The 20758-nt window shown below is 33.6% G+C and overlaps 1 protein-coding gene across 11 annotated transcripts in view; it reads right to left on the bottom strand.

Moving 5' to 3' along the window:
* Positions 1 to 20758, bottom strand: part of LOC122742174 (ankyrin repeat and KH domain-containing protein 1) — a 133563-nt gene that overhangs the window by 39200 nt on the left and 73605 nt on the right. For 9 of the 11 annotated variants that reach the window (XM_043986225.1, XM_043986228.1, XM_043986227.1 and 6 more), the window contains 10 exons: positions 19606 to 19693; positions 17769 to 17896; positions 17374 to 17517; positions 16159 to 16261; positions 7923 to 8672; positions 2391 to 2536; positions 2115 to 2226; positions 1485 to 1630; positions 649 to 791; positions 79 to 292 (listed from right to left, as the gene is read on the bottom strand). In XM_043986225.1, coding sequence (XP_043842160.1) covers positions 79 to 292; positions 649 to 791; positions 1485 to 1630; positions 2115 to 2226; positions 2391 to 2536; positions 7923 to 8672; positions 16159 to 16261; positions 17374 to 17517; positions 17769 to 17896; positions 19606 to 19693 — 1974 coding nt within the window. The remainder of the gene's footprint in view (positions 1 to 78; positions 293 to 648; positions 792 to 1484; positions 1631 to 2114; positions 2227 to 2390; positions 2537 to 7922; positions 8673 to 16158; positions 16262 to 17373; positions 17518 to 17768; positions 17897 to 19605; positions 19694 to 20758) is intronic. The other 2 variants (XM_043986235.1, XM_043986236.1) reach the window with 1 other exon arrangement.

Here is a 20758-nt window from a genome sequence, read left to right as displayed (position 1 = left end):
TTTTAATTAAATTTGAATTTAAAGTTATTCTTCTCTTGGAGAGGCAATATGAAATGTTATGAAAGCATAATATTTTACCTTTGCTCTATGTTCAACATTTGCTTTTCTGTCCAAAAGCAAACTGACTACTTCTGCTCTTCCCTGGAAACAGGCCAGGGTAAGTGCTGTGTTCCGATTGGTCTCTATCTGGGCATTAATATCAGAACCCATATCAAGCAACAGCTTCACTGCAGGAACATGCCCATTCATGGCAGCCAACATAAGAGGTGAAATGCCTAGTTTACTCCCAGTCCTAAGGAGAAAAAAAAATCTCAGCAAGCAGAAAACATCCATCACAAAAGACAGAAGAGGAAAATGTTTTGTTGAAAAAGATCTTTTGTTTTATTTTTTAACTCCAAAGTTATTGGCAAAATTTCAAATGGTAACGGTTAACTTACACCTCCATTCCCTTAAAAAAGAGACTACTGAAATTATGGATCCCTGAAGACAGCAAAATAAGAAACAAGCTGTGTGTTATTGTTTACTTTAAACATTTTTGTTAGAGGCATTCTGGCTGACAATCTAAAATTTTGTGTCCATACTTTTAGGATAGATGGCTTAGACTTTAGATGACAATATTCAGGATTACTGTGAATACACAATTCTTACCGGGAATTAATTTCTGCCCCAGCATTAAGCAGAATCTTAATGATATTGACATATCCCCCGGATGCAGCCAGACTCAATGGTGTATAATCTGACACATTCCTATGTTCTTTATTTGCCCCTCGAGCCAGCAGCAAGTCAACTACCTGTAAAGTAAGGTATAAAGAGAAGTCAAGTTTACAGGGAGGCTACAGCAATCAGGAAAAAACAAACACTGGCGGTCTAGAACTTTCATATCAAAGCCTGTGATATTTTGATTTAAGGGAAGCATAATAAAAAGGCCTTAAATTTCTAGAGATTAGAAAAAACACCCAAATTGTTTCTAATAGATTTATGTGTTTTCTTTGCCAGACAATGAGGGTTAAGTGACTTGCCCAGGGTCAAACAGTTAGTAAGTGTCAGGTGTCTGAGGCTGGATTTGAACTCAGGTCCTCCTGAATCCAGGGCCGGTGCTTTATCCACTGCTCCACCCAAGTGCCTCGTTTCTAATAGATTTAAAGCCATGAAGCATCAATCTACTACATCAGCAAAATGTCACTCTCTTAATTTTTCAAATGGCTAAATACTGAAAGATCATTTCATACTTAATATTATGATCTTAACTGGAAGAATACCAGAAGCTTTGGATTTCACATATAGAGAAAAACTAATGTACATTTTGGATTCTACTATATAGCTTTTCCTACAATCATGAAAATTTCATATTTATCTCATTCTTTAATGGAGCAAATGAGGTAGGGATATGTGTAAGAGTTTCCATTGCATGCTGGTAAAATGATAGAAATATGCATATTTGTAAAGAAAGTCAAAATTATAGATAAAATATTAAAAATGGTTACCTCTTGACGTCCACCAGAACACGCAAGTGAAAGTGGGGTGTCCTTAGTGCGTTCAGACTGTGCTTCTATATCTCCACCTTTATCTAAAAGAATTTCCACTACTCCAACATGCCCAGCAGTTGCTGCTAGTATCAGTGGGGTAAAACCTGAGCCAAAAAAGAGTAATTATTTCCTAAGCATTTCCCATCATCTATTTTATTGTACAAAATTCAGTGAAAATAAATGTAGCAGAGACACTAAACAACAAACTAAATTAACTTTGTTAGTGACAAATATGCATCATATATTGGAGGGAGCCAAGGAAGGAGGGAGAGAGGGAGGGAGGGAGGGAGGGAGGAAGGAAGGAAGGGAAGGAGTTCTAAGTCAGTAAGAGTGAATATAAGACTTATACCCTAATAACTAATGCCTTCCTGAGTACTATTTTTGGATTAGATTTGGAGTAGGAAAATTACAACTTGTTTGACTTCTTGCAAATTAGGTAACAGTGATTTTGAAAAGCTGCTTATTAGGACCACAGAGGAACTTAGATGTTCATGAGTAAAATATTTTTGCTTAATTTCAAAGCCTCAATTGAAAATCTGTTTTCTGTGCAAGCTGATATATACTAATTACCCGAATTTTATTTCTTACCTTTCTTGTCTCTGTGTTCAATTTTTGCATCTCGTGCAATTAATACAGACACAAGTTCTTCATGACCACCTGCACAGGCAAGCGTTAATGCTGTGTCATGATTACTCTCCGTCTAGGAAATTTAGAAGTAAAAAGATTTAGTATTTCTTATGTGAAATAGTTTTCAAATAGAGATATGGGGCATTTGTGTGAGCAAAATTTTGTATAATTATGATTCTAATTCCCAAACTGAAATCTCAGTATATGTGGTAAATCTGAATAAAATAATCTACTTACATGAGCATCAATGTCAACTGAAGGATACATAGGGAGCATTGGTTGGGAAGCCACATTGCTTGGAGTCTGGGAACAGGGTTCAGGTGTAGGGGATTCTGTAGTGTGAGAAGAACTACTGGATCCAGTGGGTACTCTGCTACTCACAGCTGAAAAATAAAATTCATATTGTTAAATTTCTCTCCTAAAAGGAAGGGGGTGGTTTAACAGTAAGTCATACTATGTGGTATACAACAAATTTATTTTAAAAATAACATTTCACCATAGTCATCGATGTAGATAAACAGCTTACATGACATGCGTAAGTGCGATGATAAGCACTTAGTGTCCTTGATTGTGATGAGGGTTGAAAAGTAGTATTTTATTTAATTATAATTATTAGCAGGTAAATTTTCATTATGGCTCATCCTTTAAAAAAAGTATCATTTAGAAGAAAAAAGTTGGAATAGTTTTTACATAATTAGCAAAGTAGCATGATTTTTATTATTAAAGACCCTTGAAAAATTATTCTAAAAGAACTCCATGTCTTAAAATCAAACTAATAAAAATGAATACAGGAACTCTATCTGGGGTACCCCTGAATAATTATATTATGTAAAAACTGAATCAATTCAGTACCTAATCCATTTCTTTTAATACTTAATGGCTTCCCTGTCACTTGCTAAACTGAACCAGACTGTAAAATATACGGAAGTCTGTCACCATTTAAAAGGTACCATGCTAGTTATTCTTTGGCAACTTTCTAAGTGTCATTATGTCACTATATGGAAGGAAGTAACACATTTGTGCTCCAGAATGAAGGTGCCTTTTCTAGCACAACTTCTTAGTGCCATCATCTGTAAAGTGAGGATATCTGTTCCATCTACCTGACAATTGTTGCCAAATTTGATAATGATCACGTATTAAAAGGCCCTGGAGCACTATAAAACACTGTATGAATCTAGAATACTTTTATTATTACTTAAACAAGGTTTAAAAAAAATTAGGGAATTTTGCTTCTTTGTGCTGTACTTCTCCACAGTATGAAGAATTGTTGTTGTTGTGGTGTTTTTTTTTTTTTTTTGGTGAGGCAATTGGGGTTAAGTGACTTGCCCAGGGTCACACAGCTAATAAGTGTTAAATGGCTGAGGCCAAATTTGAACTCAGGTCCCCCTGAATGCAGGGCCAGTGCTCTATCCACTGCGCCATCTAGCTGCCCCATGAAGAATTGTTTTAAAACTTATATTATGACTTTTTTTTGGGGGGGGTGAGGCAGTTGGGGTTAAGTGAACTGCCCAGGGTCACACAGCTGGTAAGTGTCAAGTGGCTGAGGCCGGATTTGAACTCAGGTCCTCCTGAATCCAGGGCCAGGGCTCTCACTGCACCACCTAGCTGCCCCATATTATGACATTTCAATCATTATTATAGCTATACAGGAGCTGTTCCTGAGCAGTTCTTTCTTTTTCCTTTCTTTCCTTTTTTTCTAAAAGAGAAAACAATTAACATATGAGCATTCAATAGCTCTGATTATATAAGTGACTAGTATTTTAATAGCATTCTGTTTGTACCAAGCTAGTTAAGAAATATTTTTTTTTAGTATTAACAGGAAATATTTAAAACATCTCTGCTGAAAGTCTCAGAGGTCTACAAAAAACCCTAAGAAGCATTAAAGTACATGTGGAATAATAAGAAATATTTCAAGAAAATATTATCAGAAAGGTAAAAACTTCAAATAAGATTCATAAGTTTTTTCTCCTTCCCACTTAAAAGTTATCAGTAACTAATAACAAATCTCTAATTAAAGAACAACAAAGGATTTTAAACCAACATTTTAAAGCGTTAGAAGTAGGAAGGCTGATATCACTGACTCTTCCATCCTTTATGAAATTAAGGAAATTCACCTTAGTAGGCCATAAAGTAGAACCCTGGCAAAATATTACCCATTGAAATCTACTAATATATTCATAAAGTAAATACAAACCCATCTAGGCCTGACAATTATCCAAGAGTCATTGAGTACACTAGTGACAGTTCCTTGAATTGAAATCCATCAAACCTCTCTTTGTGTTACAGTCATGTTCTAAAATGGCGGTTTGCATAATAATTTATGGTAAATAGGTATGCCATATGTTTGCTTCTCATTTAAAGCCATACTATTCCTGTACAATAAAAATTAAATAAAACCCATTTCTGATTTATTTTTCTCAAGTTGTATTTATGTATATCAAGTTTACACAAAGCAAGGTAAATAGCATTGGTCATTTGTTTTTAGCTTCCAATATTGTGTCATAAACACTGGTCAATTAATGTGAATAGAAAGAAATGGATGTAATATACACTTAAAAACTTTACTACATAAGAAACCTTTTTAAAAGGTTGTCAAAAATGCCTTTAAATTACAAAATCTAGACTACTTTATGATAAAGCCTACATCCTCTGTTTATTTAAAAATATATCCTTTGCTTGTAGTCAATACTCATTTTATAAAAATGCCATACTACTGTTTTAAAATAAAGGTCAACAATCACCCAATAGTTTCTCTTTAGCATAAATTTTTTCAAATAAATTCATTATTTATAGTTATCCTTTCCATTCAAAAAGTTATATTTTTTTTATCTCTGTCAAATGCTAACCCAAGTTGGTAAATAATGGAAGGCTATAGCAGTCAAATACTTAAGTTCAGTTGTTAAATTTAACTGACTTGTTAACAGCATAAAAAATGATGAATGTGGAATTGAATAAAATGAAATATATAATTTTCCTTTGAAAAGGGTATTTTTACCTTCATTTTTCATATTAATTGACCAAATGAGAGATGCATTTAAAGCACTATCTTAATAGTCAGTTATTACTATTATTGCAGCAATAATTATGTTCAAAATTTACCATCCAAATGCTTCTTCGAGTAAAACTAATCATTGAAGTGCAGTATATTACAAATTGAAAGATGAACTTAAGAAAGTGGTGTTTGTTATACTAAAGATAATGAGGGATAATTTATAATTGGGGATTGACTTTAAAGTGCCTTTAAGTTGCTTTTTTATTATTTTGGAAATTTAAAAAAGCTGACTTGAAAAATCTGACACAAGTGAGAGGGTTCCTATCTAACATTACCTTTTTCTTGTTGACTTCAATTTTTTCCCACCAAAATCACACAATAAATTTCAGAACAAGTTAGACTATTGGTCAGAGTATTTTCTGATTCAGAGGACAGCTTTCTATCCACTATGCCATGCTGCCTCTCACTCCTGTTCCTTAAGGAAGAAAAATTTAATTATTGTGTTATGTACTAAAATAATTTGTTTTTTTATACAGAGGTAATTTAAAAAATTACTTGCAGATGTTACAAAACTAGTGTTAATATTACTTTACTGTAGAGATAACACAAAAGGTAGTCAGGTCTCAAATTATGACTAAACATCAATTTTCTTTTATTTAATAAAATAGCTGAAGTATTTGCGTATGTACAAGAAATAAAATGTTTTGCAAACCTACTCTTTAAGTCTTGATTATTAATTTTGCAATTCATTATTCCAATAAAAATTTTATTCAATTCAAATTTAAAACCACTCCAAAATGCTAACATCAACTTGATGACTTGACATGTACTTTTAGAAATTTTCCCACAATGCATACAACTGATTGACTAGTGATGTGGGATATTTAAAATGTGAGCTAAGCATAAAGATCCTTTAAAAAAAATCATAAAGTTAGAAAGGATCTCTGAGATCATTTAGCCTAACCCCCTCACTTGTCAGAAGAGGAAAATGAGGTCTAGAGAGGTTAACTGACTTATTCAAAAAGCCCACACAAATAGTTAAAAATTAGCGGAATCAGGGTTCTAACCTAGGTCTTCTAACTCTGAATCCAGTACTTTTCTACTACATCTAACCTGGGAAATTAATTCTCATTTTTTCTGTCTCTGTCTCTGAGCTGCTTCTTTCTCTTCCCCACCCCCTCTCCTCCCCATCCTTTCCTCTCCCTCTTTCTCCACTCCCCTCTCTCAGAAGTACACAGAAAATTTAGGCACCCGAGGACCAGCTTAGCTAAGATGAGAAAGATTCATTGTAAGATGATTATTTACAGTTATTGATTTTTCAAATATACTAACTCAAGAAAACTATCTATGAAGGCATACAGAGATATGAATGAGGGAAGTCCCCATATCATGGAAATCATAGTTCTTAAAAGTAACGCTAACTGTGGAACTCATGGTTTTAGAAGTATTATGCAAGTCACCAGAGTTTTATTATCACACTTCACTCATAGTCCCAGATTTGTTTTTGTTCAAACGAGACCTCAAAACTAACAATGATATTTATTCATATTCACCACTAAAATTTACAATATATTTGAAAGGTGGGTTGAGACCATAGAACAATTAAAGCCTGAGGATCATAAATCTATAAACCTTGACAATTGGAAGACTTACACTATTTTAAAATTCCCTTAAAAAAAATAAAGATTCCTCATTTGTGGGGTGATGCATATAACTCAAGGTGTGATAAGAAAACACTATAGAGAATCCTAAACATAACTAACTGCTTGCCAATAACCCATGTTCAAAAGTGAAAACTTTCTAGCTTAAAGAATCACATTTGGCCAATGCTACTCAAGATTAAAGAGGGTAGATCTCAAAAAGGAGGAAATGGAAAGGAAAACTAGAGTTAGGAAATAGGAGGTGAGAGAAGATCAAAAGACAATAAATGACAGAAAGAGGAAAATGTTGTAATTAGGTTACCAAGATTTGGCATGTTTTTGAATGTTATTTGATCCGGGTCTTAATTCCTGAACTGACCCTTTTGTACAACCAAAAGCCATGTTAGCTATTTCAGAATGAAGCCTCTTTAAGATGGTCCTTTCACTAACTGTCTTTAGGAAGGGAAACAATTGCTAGGAACACAATGAAAGGCAAAGTAAACTTTTCTTTTTGTCAAGATAGTTAATGTAGGGGTAGACACAAGTCTTCAACCCATCATACTGTGAGTATTCTTCAGTACTTTAATTTTGTAAATAGCAAAACTCACAATAATTTGTCAACAAAATTAAAAGCAATGTAAGTTCAGATGGTGTTGCATTATGGACTCCAAACATAAAAAATAAATAGTACAGTAAAGTAACAGATGGATAAACATATGATAGTTTCCACAAGGACTATGGAAGAGTCCATTATTTTTTAAAAACATGGCTCATTCCCTGTGAGCTAAGATACCAAACAAACAGGTGAGGAAGTTTATTAAAGTTGTTGATATAACAGAGATCTCCAATAAACGAACTTAGCAATGTTTATTTCTTCATTTTTGCAAAATGACAAAAGGACAGGAAAAAAATAAGAAAATCTTGTGTTTCAGTGCTATTAAGCTTAATAATATTCCCTTCCAAAAACACACAAGGAAATGAAAAATTACACATAAGATATTTCCAAATTGAAAAACATCAAGATTTGTATTTTTGGAGGGTGTGTGTAAAGAAGCCAAGCACACAGGTTAAAGCAAAAAAATTTTATATATGTACATATATATAGATAAATATAGATAGATATATTTCTTAACCCACCTGCTATCAGGTCATCAAGAGTGTCGGTAAGCGTCTGTGCTGGAGTTGCAACCATTAGTCCATCTGGTTCTTGAACTAATAGTCCCTGCCCATGTCCAGCAATCTGTTGTTGTCCTACATTCTGCTGATTACCTAGTGCTTTTTGAAGTTCAAGAGAATTTGTTCCATTATAACCTAAGTCACCAGAAAAGTTACATTGTGAAGATGGTAAAGGCTGGACAGGGACAAAATCAATTTGTTCTGCAGGTGGTGGAGACTGTTGTTCATTATCATCTTCCTCCTTAGCTAAGACTGCATCAACCTGAGGTAACACTGAAAAATTATCCTCTGGGATACTATCATCTCCTTCTCCTTCCGGAAAGACACCTCTATGAGGACACTGTTGCGGTGCTAGTGATGTGTCTGTCTGACCTTTGTTCTCCAAGTATTCTTTGGTAAATTGCTGTTGTGTTTTCATTTGCAATTGCCTTTCTACTTTCTGCAGTTCCTTCAGTATTTTCTTTTTCTTCTGGACTTGTTCTTCTCTGTTCTTTTTAAGTTCTTCTATCTTATCTTTGTTCAGAGGTTCACCTTGAATTAACTCCAATGATTTCAATTGTGCTTTTTCAATAGCACTAATCCTTTGTCCCAGTTCATTCAGTTTGCCTTCAGTCTCCTCTACTATGCATTCCAAAGGCTGGTAGGGGTGAAAAGATGGCAGTAGATCCTGTTCTGCTACCTGCAGGGAACTTGACTTCTGCTTGGATGTACCTAAGCACATGAAAAATGTTTGAAAAAGTGCCATGCTAAAAAAAATTAGCTATCCCTTCCCAGACCACCCCACAAAACCCTTATTATTAATGCTGTAGAATGTATGTCAAAAAAAGTAGTTAACATCAAATAGATTAACATCTATGCTCACTTAGGATACAGTGTAAACTGGCATGGGGCCAATTTTAAGACTCAATGCTTTAAGCAACAACAGTTTTTAACTAAAAGAATCTTAGACTGAATTTATTAGTATGCATTCAAAGATCATCAAATCTAAATCATTATGAGTCCTACTTTAGAAATTTGTCTAATGGGTTTAGCAAATCTTTTAAATCCTTTAAAACAGCATTTAACTGTTTTCTAATAAGAGATGATAAAAGAGATAAAAAGCTGTGTGTACAGCTCTGGAGAGGGTTTTCCAAGCTGTCCATTTTTTTCTTCTTAAAGACAAAGCACATTGTGATCATAATTTTTCAAGTTTTATAGATGCAGATCTTTCTAATATTTAAGTTTTTCTTACTGAAGTTTCCCTGGTTTTAGATACTACAAATGTCACACCATTCAACTCAGTATTCAAAGGACAATCAAAAGAAAACCATTTAGAAAGAATGAAGTCTTATTTATTATTTTGGAGGGAAGAAAAACTTATTCTCTGAAAGAGAACCACTGGTATTCTAGCTGTGAGAGAGCCAGCTAACATCCCTCTAACGACTTGGCGTGAGGGAGAGAGAGATGGAATGCAGCTGTGTGCTCTTTGGGACTGCTGAGTCTGGGTGGTGGTGTGATTGCAGGTCATATAATTTTCCTTCTCCTATTCCTTTTTTCTTTGTCCCTATTTTTATTAACCTTACTTGTGATTTAAATTTATTCCCATCAAAAAATCCTGTTTTGTTTTTTCTGAAAGAGGCTTTTAATCTCCTTTTATACCCCAATATTATGGCGAGCTGCTCAATTAAATTCCCCCATATTAAATTTGGCCCTTACAGTGCTTAAAATAAATGAAATTTGATAATTTAGGTATTAGTTTTTTTTTTTAATTAGGTCAGTTCCTCATCTTTTCTCCCCTTTCTTTTTCTATCATGTCTGTTTGGGTGCTAAAAAATTTAAAATCCTGCCATTTAAATACCAAATAGAAAAAATATACTTTAGATTTATAATACAAACCAAAAAGCTATTTTGTAAGTGAATTAAAATATCCTTGTTTAGAAAGGATTGGCCTAGGGGGCAGCTAGGTGGTGTAGTGGATAAAGCACCAGCCCTGGATTCAGGAGGAACTGAGTTCAAATCTGGCCTCAGACACTTGACACTCACTAGCTGTGTAACCCTGGGCAAGTCACTTAACCCTCATTGCCCCAAAGGAAAAAAAAAAAAGAAAGAAAGAAAGGAAAAGAAAAAAAGAAGAAAAAAAAGAAGAAAAAAAAGAAAGGATTGGCCAAAAATTTTAGCTGATTCATTTGGATTAGTGTCTGTGCCTAGTCACTTGAATAATAAAGTTACTTAAAAATTTTAAATTTAGAAGCAATATATTCAAACAACACTGAACAGTTATTAGGTCCAAATGGGAAAAAAAAGGCTATAAGGGAGGAATTAATACATCTTGAACAGCGTAATGAGCCCTTTGAAGAAAAGAAGTGAGAATTCAACTTTTCTTACTAAAGAAATTCCAGTACTATACCCAGTTCACCTAATGTACCATGTGTATGAAAATATCTAACACTCTGTCCCGTGTAAGCTAGTTCTTCTTTAGTGAGTCATAATCCTACCTTTCCCAACACATCAATGCAAGTATTTTAAGAAGCTTAATTTTAAATTAAAAATAACCTTCAGTAAAACACATTATCTGTATTCAATTTTGGATTGTCAGATGAAAACAGCAATAAAGGAAAATTTCTTGAGCAACATTTTTTTTAAACAATTACTACTCTAAGATACTACATAGAAGCATATACATGATTTAATGTATTTACAAAAATTGAGGGGAGTGCCAATTAAATAGAGCTGAAAAGGAACAAATTTAAGACATAATCTTAGTTGAATAAGGCATTTACATTAGTCAGTGAACTTGGAAATTCTTCAAAGCATGAGTGTTTCTGCAGCCATTTATGATCTCCAAAATAAATTTATATAATTGTAATAATTCTGATTTACAAATAAGGAATGGTGGAAAGAGGAACTCCACTTTGAGGTCAATGACAGATCGGAATGGCACAATTAATCTTGCTAATGCAGATTCATTTAAGAAGCTTAGGATAAAAGATAATTAAAATTGACCTATGTAAGTGACAAGAACTGTGTATACCAAATAAGAAAAAGCAAGGGGTAAATCTAACCTAAGGTAAAGGAGATGAACTCAAAGTAGCTCTTTTCAAATCTGGACTGGTACTACTATTTCTATGTGAGTGCAACCACAGTGAAGATTTAATGCATCTTCCCAAAATTTCCCACGAAAATGGTAGGTAACAAGAAGAAATTGCAGTAGATGCTATCTGCAATGTTATACACACATTTATTAGTGGTATGATTATCCTTGCCATCTACAAACAACTTTATTTCCAAAAAAGATTTTGAAATTAGATGTTTTTGGAAGTCAGTGAGAAGTACCAGCTCAACCCACTGTAACGGAATGGATGCAATTTGTTGCTTTTACCTATTGTTTAAATTTCATTTAATGAAAGCATTTGTATGAGCATGCCCAAACCAAATACTAGAGCTTTGACCAGACATTATTGCCAATTGAAATCTTTCGTTCCCAGGACACTAGATACAGTTACAGAGATTAGCAGGAGATAATGTAATGTCTCTAAAGACTGTAGTATTAACTATATGTAGCAATATAGACATCTATTTCCCAAGGAAAGAGACTGAGTGACATAAGCTTCCTATTGGCAAGTACTACTCACAGGACAGCAAGAATGAATGCAGACCTCATTTCCTGCATGTATTTTGTTAACTGCAAATACATTTAGTCTTCCTGTATGAATTTGTAGTACCATAAAAGTAATATCATTTGGCAATGCTGTTAGGGTAGATTCAGAGTTGGTAAGAGTTTTTCATTGCTTCTCCCCTTTTACATTGTCTTTTCCTGTATGTTTTCTATACTGAACTTAATACTTATGTCACCCTTCCTCCCACTTCCTCTTTTATCTATTTTTAAAAATCTCCAAACTTCAAAGTATCCATGATGTCAATGGTGTGAGCACTCCTACTTGCAAGACTATAAACCTTCCATGTTTTAATAAACTGTTCTTTCTTGAGATACTGTGGCCAGAAAAAAAAATCACTACCTGGCGACCATCTTTTGATGATGACTTTCTATATATTTAGTATACTTTCTTGGCCATTCATTTATTTATTTATTTTTGGATGAGGCAATTGGGGTTAAGTGACTTGCCCAGGGTCACACAGCTAGGACGTGTCAAGTGTCTGAGACCAGATTTGAACTCAGGTCCTTCTGACTCCAGGGCCCATGTTCTATCCACTGCACCACCTAGTTGCGCCCCCCCCCCCCATATATTTAGCTAGCCTGGTTCTGGAGACAGACTTATAGTCATTGGACTCTTACTCTACTGTCCCTATTACTGAAACTGGGGAAAAAATCCATGGAATTGAGATACAATTTGTCAGGAAGAAATTAAGATTCATGCAGATTAAGAATGCTGGGCTTTGATCTTTTGGGAAATATGGTTGAAAGAAAAAACCTTTTTAGAATGTTGGTTTAGCATTAAATTATTTCAAGTGACAAAACCTTAGTTGTTTCCTTTTTCATTATCCAAAATCACATTCATAAATAACAATATGTCTACTGTTAACAAAAGAGCTATACAAGTCTTAGGTGACAGTTCAGATTAGCCTTGAATTATAAATGGGTAGCTTAATTTCCTTAAGAACAAATGTGACAAACAAATATGATGATAATTTCATCTCTTTACAGATTTCAAGAGCAAATCTTGTCCACACTCAAGTTATATAAGGTAACATGTCTTAAATTCTTAATATTTTGTTTATGGTAATGGTCTCAACTCGGGTTCATTTCTACTAGCTCCTATAAATGCCAGACTCTTGGCCCTGGACTTTATATACCTTACTTATCTAGGTCTGGAGTCAGTCTCTCTCTCTATATATAAATAAAAATTGCATTTTAAAAACAAATAAACAAAACACACATTTTAAATGAGGAGGCCAAGTATCATTCTTATGCTTTGGTAAGTGATTGGTTCTGAAAGCAAAAATACTTGCAATGGATAAGAGTTAAGTTTGTTCCTTTAGCATGTCTTTTCAGACCTTGCTATTAACAGGCAAAGGGAAAGAATTTATTTCATTCATACATAGAACTTAATGCCAAAGAATATGACTGTTGGGATTTGAAAGGCAAAAGTACTTTAGAGTATTTAGCAATATCCTTCTAACAATCTTACTGAGTCTTTAAGAGAGTTTGGTAATCTTCTTACATATATATACAAGTACATTTTTGTAGTGCTGGTTAGATAGTAAAACTAATCTATAGTTAGTTAAAACAGACAACACTAAAAATTCCTTCAAGTAAGAATGTAATTTTCAGACAACTGTTCATGTTTAAACAGTAATGTTGATTCTGGCTATGATAAAATGCCAAAGATCATTAGGCACAAAATATTTAGGTAGAAAAGGAATGAAAAAATGATGAAATTAAAGGAAGGAGGAGAGAAAAAAAGAGGACCAGGGTAGAATGAAAATGAACTATCTGTGAAAGAATAGTGAGGAGAATAATGATAGCTGCATGGATAATACTATAAAGCCTAGCAGACTGCTAGATGAAGTATGAAAAGAATTATTTGAAAACATGATTCCTGAAAGAGAAGGGTGGAAGGAAGGTCCTGGAAAATGAGATAAACACAAGGAATTTATGGACTTGATTAAAATGAGGGGGGAAAGTGGACAAAAGAACGATTTCATCATTTGAAGTTAACTTCCTTTGAGACACCTTGGGAAGCAGGTAATAAAATTGGAAACTATCAAAATTGCAGAAAACTGAAATAAAGGATTTTACTCAGTGAGAAAAAAATAATTAAAAATCTCTAATCATTAAGGATATATATGGCTAGTTTTTCTGAATGTGCAAGTTACTACCACCATGAATTTTCTATCAAATGATTTTTCCTGGTAATACCTTTCCCTATGGGTATATTTACATATATGAATGCAACAGGGTCACAGCAAAGAAATGTCAAAAGAAGTTTTGTTTTGCTCAAGTATTTATTATTATGCTTGAATCTACCTTTGGACACCAGGAACAAGACAATTAACTTTCTCTGGCTCAGTGATTTGCAAAGAACATTCTAGGAAGACTATTTAACTTTCATTCAACTCAGCGGTGATATTTCCTATTCAAAAGAAGTGATTCGATGAGCTAGCAAAAATTAGGTTACCTGTATGTATATCAGTTTTTGAAAAACTTTATTTTCAACAGTAGGGTCAATACTTTGCTTTCAAGTGTCCTAAGGTTCTTTTATATGCATTTCCAAGCATACTTAGGACATTTTTCATTTACTTGTGTTTTGACTCTGATGACTCTCTTCCCAATATACATGTGCTTTATTTAATAACAATGGTTGTCCAAGCTGATTAGTAACTATAGAATCACTCTATTTCTGTCACAATCATAGGTTTAGAGTTAGAGAGGAACTAAAAGTTATTTAGTCCAAAACCCTTTCTATAAATGAGGAAATTGAGGCCCTGAGATATGAAGTATCTTTTTCAAGGGCACACAGATGGCAAAGCTAGGATTTGAACTTAGATCCTCTGACTCCAAATGTATTGTTTTTTTTCCATTATACCATGTAGTAAGTAGTTAAAAAGAGGAATTTCAATTTAAATATTCTAAATAGCCAACTAGCAATAAATGGAGTCTCTTGTATATATTTAATCTACAATGTTATTACGTGAGTAAAAAGTTTATTTTCTGAAAATTTTTGTTACTGAAGTTTTCGAGTAGAAAGACGCAAATTAATGGAAAAAAGACTGATGGAAAATTCTATACTCCCAAATAAAACTGAAAAGCTATGTTAAACCTTTGCTAAGTTCTTTATTCTAATTGCTAAAATCCACGTCTTGAAAATATCTTCCTATGTTGCTATAAGTCTCCTCATATTTTTTTTTCTGCTTAAGAAATTAGGGCATTATCAGGATGTTAAAACCTACTCATAAAACACAAAATGATTTCACATTTTAAACTATATCTGAGCATTACCTGAAATATCCTGAAGCAAGATGACAATTTTTTTTTCTAGTTTGGAACATCCTATAATGAAACCACTTCTCCCTATTTCAGAAAAGTCTCATGGCATTTAAAAAAAAGTCTGATGCTCTTCCCTTTTTTGTTTTACATTACTGTTAACTTCCAATGGTTCTCCCTGAAAGAACCTTCCTTTATAACAAACAAGTACATTCAACACATTTACAGATGAATATTGGAAAGTTTAAGTTTATATATATGAAGCAAAGTGCTACAGAAAACAAGGAAATGTCAGAACCCATAAGGACGTGTCCATTAAATAGTGTATTAAATTAAATAGTATATAGAATCCCATCTCTTGTAACTTAATCAGACTGATCCCTCTATTTTCCCATAGTCAAACTTCTAGGTTTACATATTAATAGAAGCTACTTCATTATTTAAATCTTTCTAAAGAAAGTAAATCTTAAACTTTTCATTTTCCAAAGTGAATTCATATTCATGATATTAAGAATATTACAAGATCAAGAGTGTATGTTTCTTTTATCATATTACATAGCTGATTAACAAAAAAATTAAATGGGGAATACTAAAAGAATTTTAATATAATCAACCAAGAATGGTTTAACTCATTTATACTAAACATCCAACTAAATTTGGCAGGTATATATTAGACAAATTTACTTTTCTTGGCATTATTTTTTTTTAACCCTTTTTTTGGGGGGGGCAGGGCAATAGGGGTTAAGTGACTTGCCCAGGGTCACACAGCTAGTAAGTGTTAAGTGTCTCAGGCCAGATTTGAACTCAGGTACTCCTGAATCCAGGGCTGGTGCTTTATCCACTGCGCCACCTAGCTGCCCCATTTTTTTTAAACTTTCTACTACTTTTATTTCTACTTTCCCCCTACATTTCTACCTTTTCCTTTTTTTGTGTCCAGGGATTTCATTTCATTAATGTAGGAAACTAAGGAGGAGGAAGCTCCTTATAATGCAGAAATGTAAATCGTTCTCCAATTTAAGAGTATCAGAAAGTTCCAAGGGGCACTGAAAGATTAAAGGATTTGTCCAGGGTCACACAGCCAGTATGTATAGAGGTAGGAATAGAATCCAAGTCTTCTAGACTCTTAGATAGGTTCTCTATCCACCATATCAAGCTGACTCTTAATGCTGAATACCAAGTAAAATTAAAGCATTATCTGAGAGTTTCTTAAAGCAGTTCATCAATGAACTATATGAAAAATTGTTATTATTTCTGAGAAAAATTTCAAATACTAACCTTTCTGTACTCCCAAGACTGTTGGGGAGCTCTCTTGAGGAACCCTGTCAGGTTCTTGAGGAGGTACAACCATGGCAAGTGCATGCACTGGTACACGTGGAACCTAAAAAGTCAACTCAGAAAAAACTCATCTCAGTTTGGGTAACATAGTACTACAAATTTACATATGTTCACAATTCACCCCAAGAGTCTTCATTTTAAGTCCAGTTTACTTACAACCATAATATTACACATTATTAAATTCTTATTTCCTTAAGATGCTAACCTCAAAAAGGAACAGTTTCTTAGAGTATTATATCTACTCATTCTAGAAGTGCTTAATGAATCCAGAACTAAAAAAAGGGCTGTAGGATGGTACACAAATATGATCCTACACACACACACACACACACACACACACACACACACACACACACACAAATGCACCCTAGCTGGTTTAACTTGCAATTAGGAACATATTGTATATTCATTGCTTAACTTACCCCTGGTCAATTTCTATCCAGGTAATTTCAAATATTTTCTCATTTTTGATATTTCATTATTTTAAAATCTTTGGATAAAGAGTTCAGGATTCATTAGTTTCTGTATACTTCCTTCCATTTTTTTGAATAGCCCTTAACACCTGTGGAGAGCCATTTTAATGGTGCTTCTAGTACAAGTAATGGTGATAACTACACTTAGAAGATAGCCAAATATGGGCATCATCTGGATAACTTAATATTTTTGAAGGATGTATTTAAAGACTATGAACACATCGTGGTTGTTAATGAAAAAAAACTTTCTTCCTGGAAGCTTAGATTTAGTCAAACTACTGATACAAATTAGGAAAACTGACTTCAACATGACAAATTCCCCAAATTAAAAAAAAAGAAGTTTGACTGCCATTGTCTTTGAAGCATCTATTAGTACAAAGATTTTCTCCAATGTTTAAATTTTCCCCCAAAGAATATTGTTTTGAATAAAAATCTAGTTAGGTTGATAAAAGAAGTTAAGAAACAAATAAAAAGATATTAATGTTTCAAATATCATTATACTAAGCACTTAGAAAGAATAAGAACAATATTCTTTCCATTTACCACAGACCAAGACACTGGGTCAGACTTTATGATCATGTGTATTTCAATACAGCAAGCAAAGACAAAATATTTATGCTCAAAATCAATTCAATTTTTAATAATATTTATATTTTCAATTAAATTTTATTTTGTGATTTACCTGAGATTGATCCTGAGAAGGTGGGGTAAGCTGAGACATGTCTGTGGCGGGAACCGAGAGAATGTTGTTTGGATAATCAAGCAAATAAGAGACAACATTGGTATGGCCACCCTTTGCAGCTTCAATAAGCATTGTTGAGCCATCCTAAGAAGAGAATTACCATCAAAATTAATTTAGTGTGTTTTTAAGCCATAATCTGAAGGTAACATGATGAAGAATTAATGGAGTTACTGGCTATAAATTTAGCATCCCAGAATCAAAGACTTTAGAAAATAAACTTTACAGTCAAACATTAAATTGAGATTAATTAATTAATAATTCTAAAATAATTTATCAAGCACCTGAGTTCCTAGCACTGCAAAGACCTAAATTCATATAAATTTAAAACAAAATACCTTGAGTCTATGAGTAGGGTCAGCCCCATGGGCCAATAATAGTTCAACAACTGCCAGATGGCCTCCTGCACATGCCAGTGACACTACTGTGTGGTCATTATTAGCTGTAGCTCTATTCACATTAGCACCTATATGAATAAAGAAATAAATATAACTTCTCAAGTAAAATAATATGTTTTAAAAGGAAACATAAGGGGTAGCTAGGTGGCACAGTGGATAAAGCACTGGCCCTGGATTCAGGAGGACCTGAGTTCAAATCCGGCCTCAGACACTTAACACTTACTAGCTGTGATTATGGGCAAGTCACCCTCATTTCCCCGTTCCCCCCACCCAAAAAAAAAGGAAACATAAATCAGGACTGCTCAGAGAAAGTAACATTCTCAAAATTGAAAATATATGAGACCAAAGATTTGTTAAATCAAATCAGTATAGATTAGTCCTGTGTATCAGGATGGCATTTTTATCTAGAACTCTCAAAATGATTAGTAAACACTTTTTAATTACTACTAGAATATAAAGATTTAATTGAGCCTCAGAAGCAAATTATAGGAAGCAAGCAACAAGAATTATAGGAGCATGAACAGAAAAAAAATTAAAGAGCAATGTAATCCTTTAAAATAAATAATTTAACTACTCTGGTGACTGTAAAAATTAAAAAAAAAACTCCAAATACTTCTATATATTAAATACTTCTACATATTAAAATCTCCAAATACTTCTTAAAATTACTTCTATATACTTTGGGGGTGGGGCGGGGCAATGAGGGTTAAGTGACTTGCCCAGGGTTACATAGCTAGTAAGTGTCAAGAGTCTGAGACCAGATGTGAACTCAGGTCCTCCTGAATCCAGGGCCAGTGCTTTATCCACTACGATGCCACCTAACTGCCCCCACACTTCTATATACTTTTAAACTGAACCGTTGAATAGTTTTATAATTAAATAGAAAATAAAGGAGAGCTAAAAGTAAAAATGTGTTATAGTCACTTAGCAGCCAATATTTTTTGCAAAAAGTTTCAGTTTTCTTTAAAATTTTTAAATATTGCTTTTTAGACTACAGAAAAAAGCAGATGTGTCATCTATAAACTACCAAAAACCAAATATATATCTTCCTATGTCCTACCCTCCTTCTAATCCAAATGATTTTCATTATAACTTTCTGGCAAAATAACATGTTTAAGATTAAAATGTTCACAGAAACATAAGGAATATTATTTTTAGTATTTCTTTAAGTAATAGCAGTACTAAAACCAATATCCTTATGTTTCAAAATGTAAGCATGCTAATTTCATAACTTATTATATGATAAAAAGTATTAGCTAGTATGGCAATGTTATTCTCACTAGAACGCCAATTCCTTAGCTACACTTACATAGGATACTATTTAGGCTAGTTATTAATAGATGTAGGTATCTTTATTAAGTGAATTTCATTATTAGTGGTAAAGATTATGGATTATAGAAGGAGGCTACAAGCAACTTTATTCTACTCCTCATAACTACAGCAAGAGCTGCAGGTGGAGAACTGCTTTGGATCTCATCAGTTGTCTTCTTCAATGAAGATCCACACAGATAATTTTGTGTAACTCAAAATTCTTTGCAGAAGGACATGTTCTTTTGTAGACATGTTACTGAACCTTGTAGAAGCAGTTTCTTTTAACTGGCACAAAATTTACATGCAAATTGAATAAATTTACCCATACCTTTTAAAAAAAGGACTAAACAGAATAAATTTATGGGTTTTGAAAATCATGTTGATTATGGACAATAAAGTATCCTGACACTTGAGCAGAATTCACAACTACCTTGTAGAATTTTAGAAACAATCACTAATGCTTTACCTTTGCTAATAAGAAATTGTACAGTACACAAATGACCAGCTCTGGCAGCTTTCATTAAAGGAGTTCTCCCACCTTCAGATTCATGCTCCTGTTATAATAAAAGCAATCACATATCAGTTTCAACTAATCAAAAGGCTCCATTAGATATGCAGTACTATCTCAAAATTCGTAAGTATAGACAGTATAACAAATATAGACAGAGCTTTAAACAAAATATATTTTAAAAGTCATCTAATATTACCTACCTGATTCTCTTCTACCACCACCCTCACCTCATCCCAGAAAACAAGCAGGAGTAAATGAAGTATAAAGCAGACGGCACAGTATAACATCAAGAAATATCTATTTAGGGATACTACTCATATTCCAATTGATCCAAAAATTCCATCCAACTAATTCTAAGCTACCTTAAAATAAATATTTTTCAAACTTACTTATGGCCAGTACTTCTGATAAAGGCCTCATTTCTAAAATATATGGGGAACTAAATCAAATTTATAAGAATACAAGTTATTCCCCAATTGAGAAATGGTCAAAGGATATGAACAGGCAATTTTCTGATGAAGAAACCAAAGCTATCTATTCCCATATGAAAAAATGCTCTAAATCTCTAATGATTAGAGAGATGCAAATTAAAACAACTCTGAGGTACCACCTTATACCTATCAGATTGGCTAAAATGACAAAAAAAGGAAAATAATAAATGTTGGAGAAGCTGTGGGAAAATTGGAACATTAATGCATTGTTGGTGGAGCTGTGAACTGATCCAACCATTCTGGAGAGTAATTTGGAATTATGCCCAAAGGGCGATAAAGCTATCCATACCCTTTGACCCAGCAATACCACTTTTGGGTCTTTTTCCCAAAGAAATCATGGAATGGGGAAAGGGACCCACATGTACAAAAATATTTATAGCTGCTCTTTATGTGGTGGCAAGGAATTGGAAGTTGAGGGGATGCCCATCAATTGGGGAATGGCTGGACAAGTTGTGGTATATGAATACAATGGAATACTATTGTGCTGTAAGAAACGATGAGCAGGAGGAGTTCAGAGAAACCTGGAGGGTCTTGCGTGGGCTGATGATGAGTGAGATGAGCAGAACCAGAATAACATTGTACACAGTATCATCAACATTGAGTGTTGATCCACTGTG

The sequence above is a fragment of the Dromiciops gliroides genome, chromosome 2 (genome assembly GCF_019393635.1).
Source record: "Dromiciops gliroides isolate mDroGli1 chromosome 2, mDroGli1.pri, whole genome shotgun sequence".
Classification (NCBI taxonomy): domain Eukaryota; kingdom Metazoa; phylum Chordata; class Mammalia; order Microbiotheria; family Microbiotheriidae; genus Dromiciops; species Dromiciops gliroides.
The sequence above is the reverse complement of the archived record's forward strand: the minus strand, read 5'-3'. Positions and strand labels throughout refer to the sequence as shown.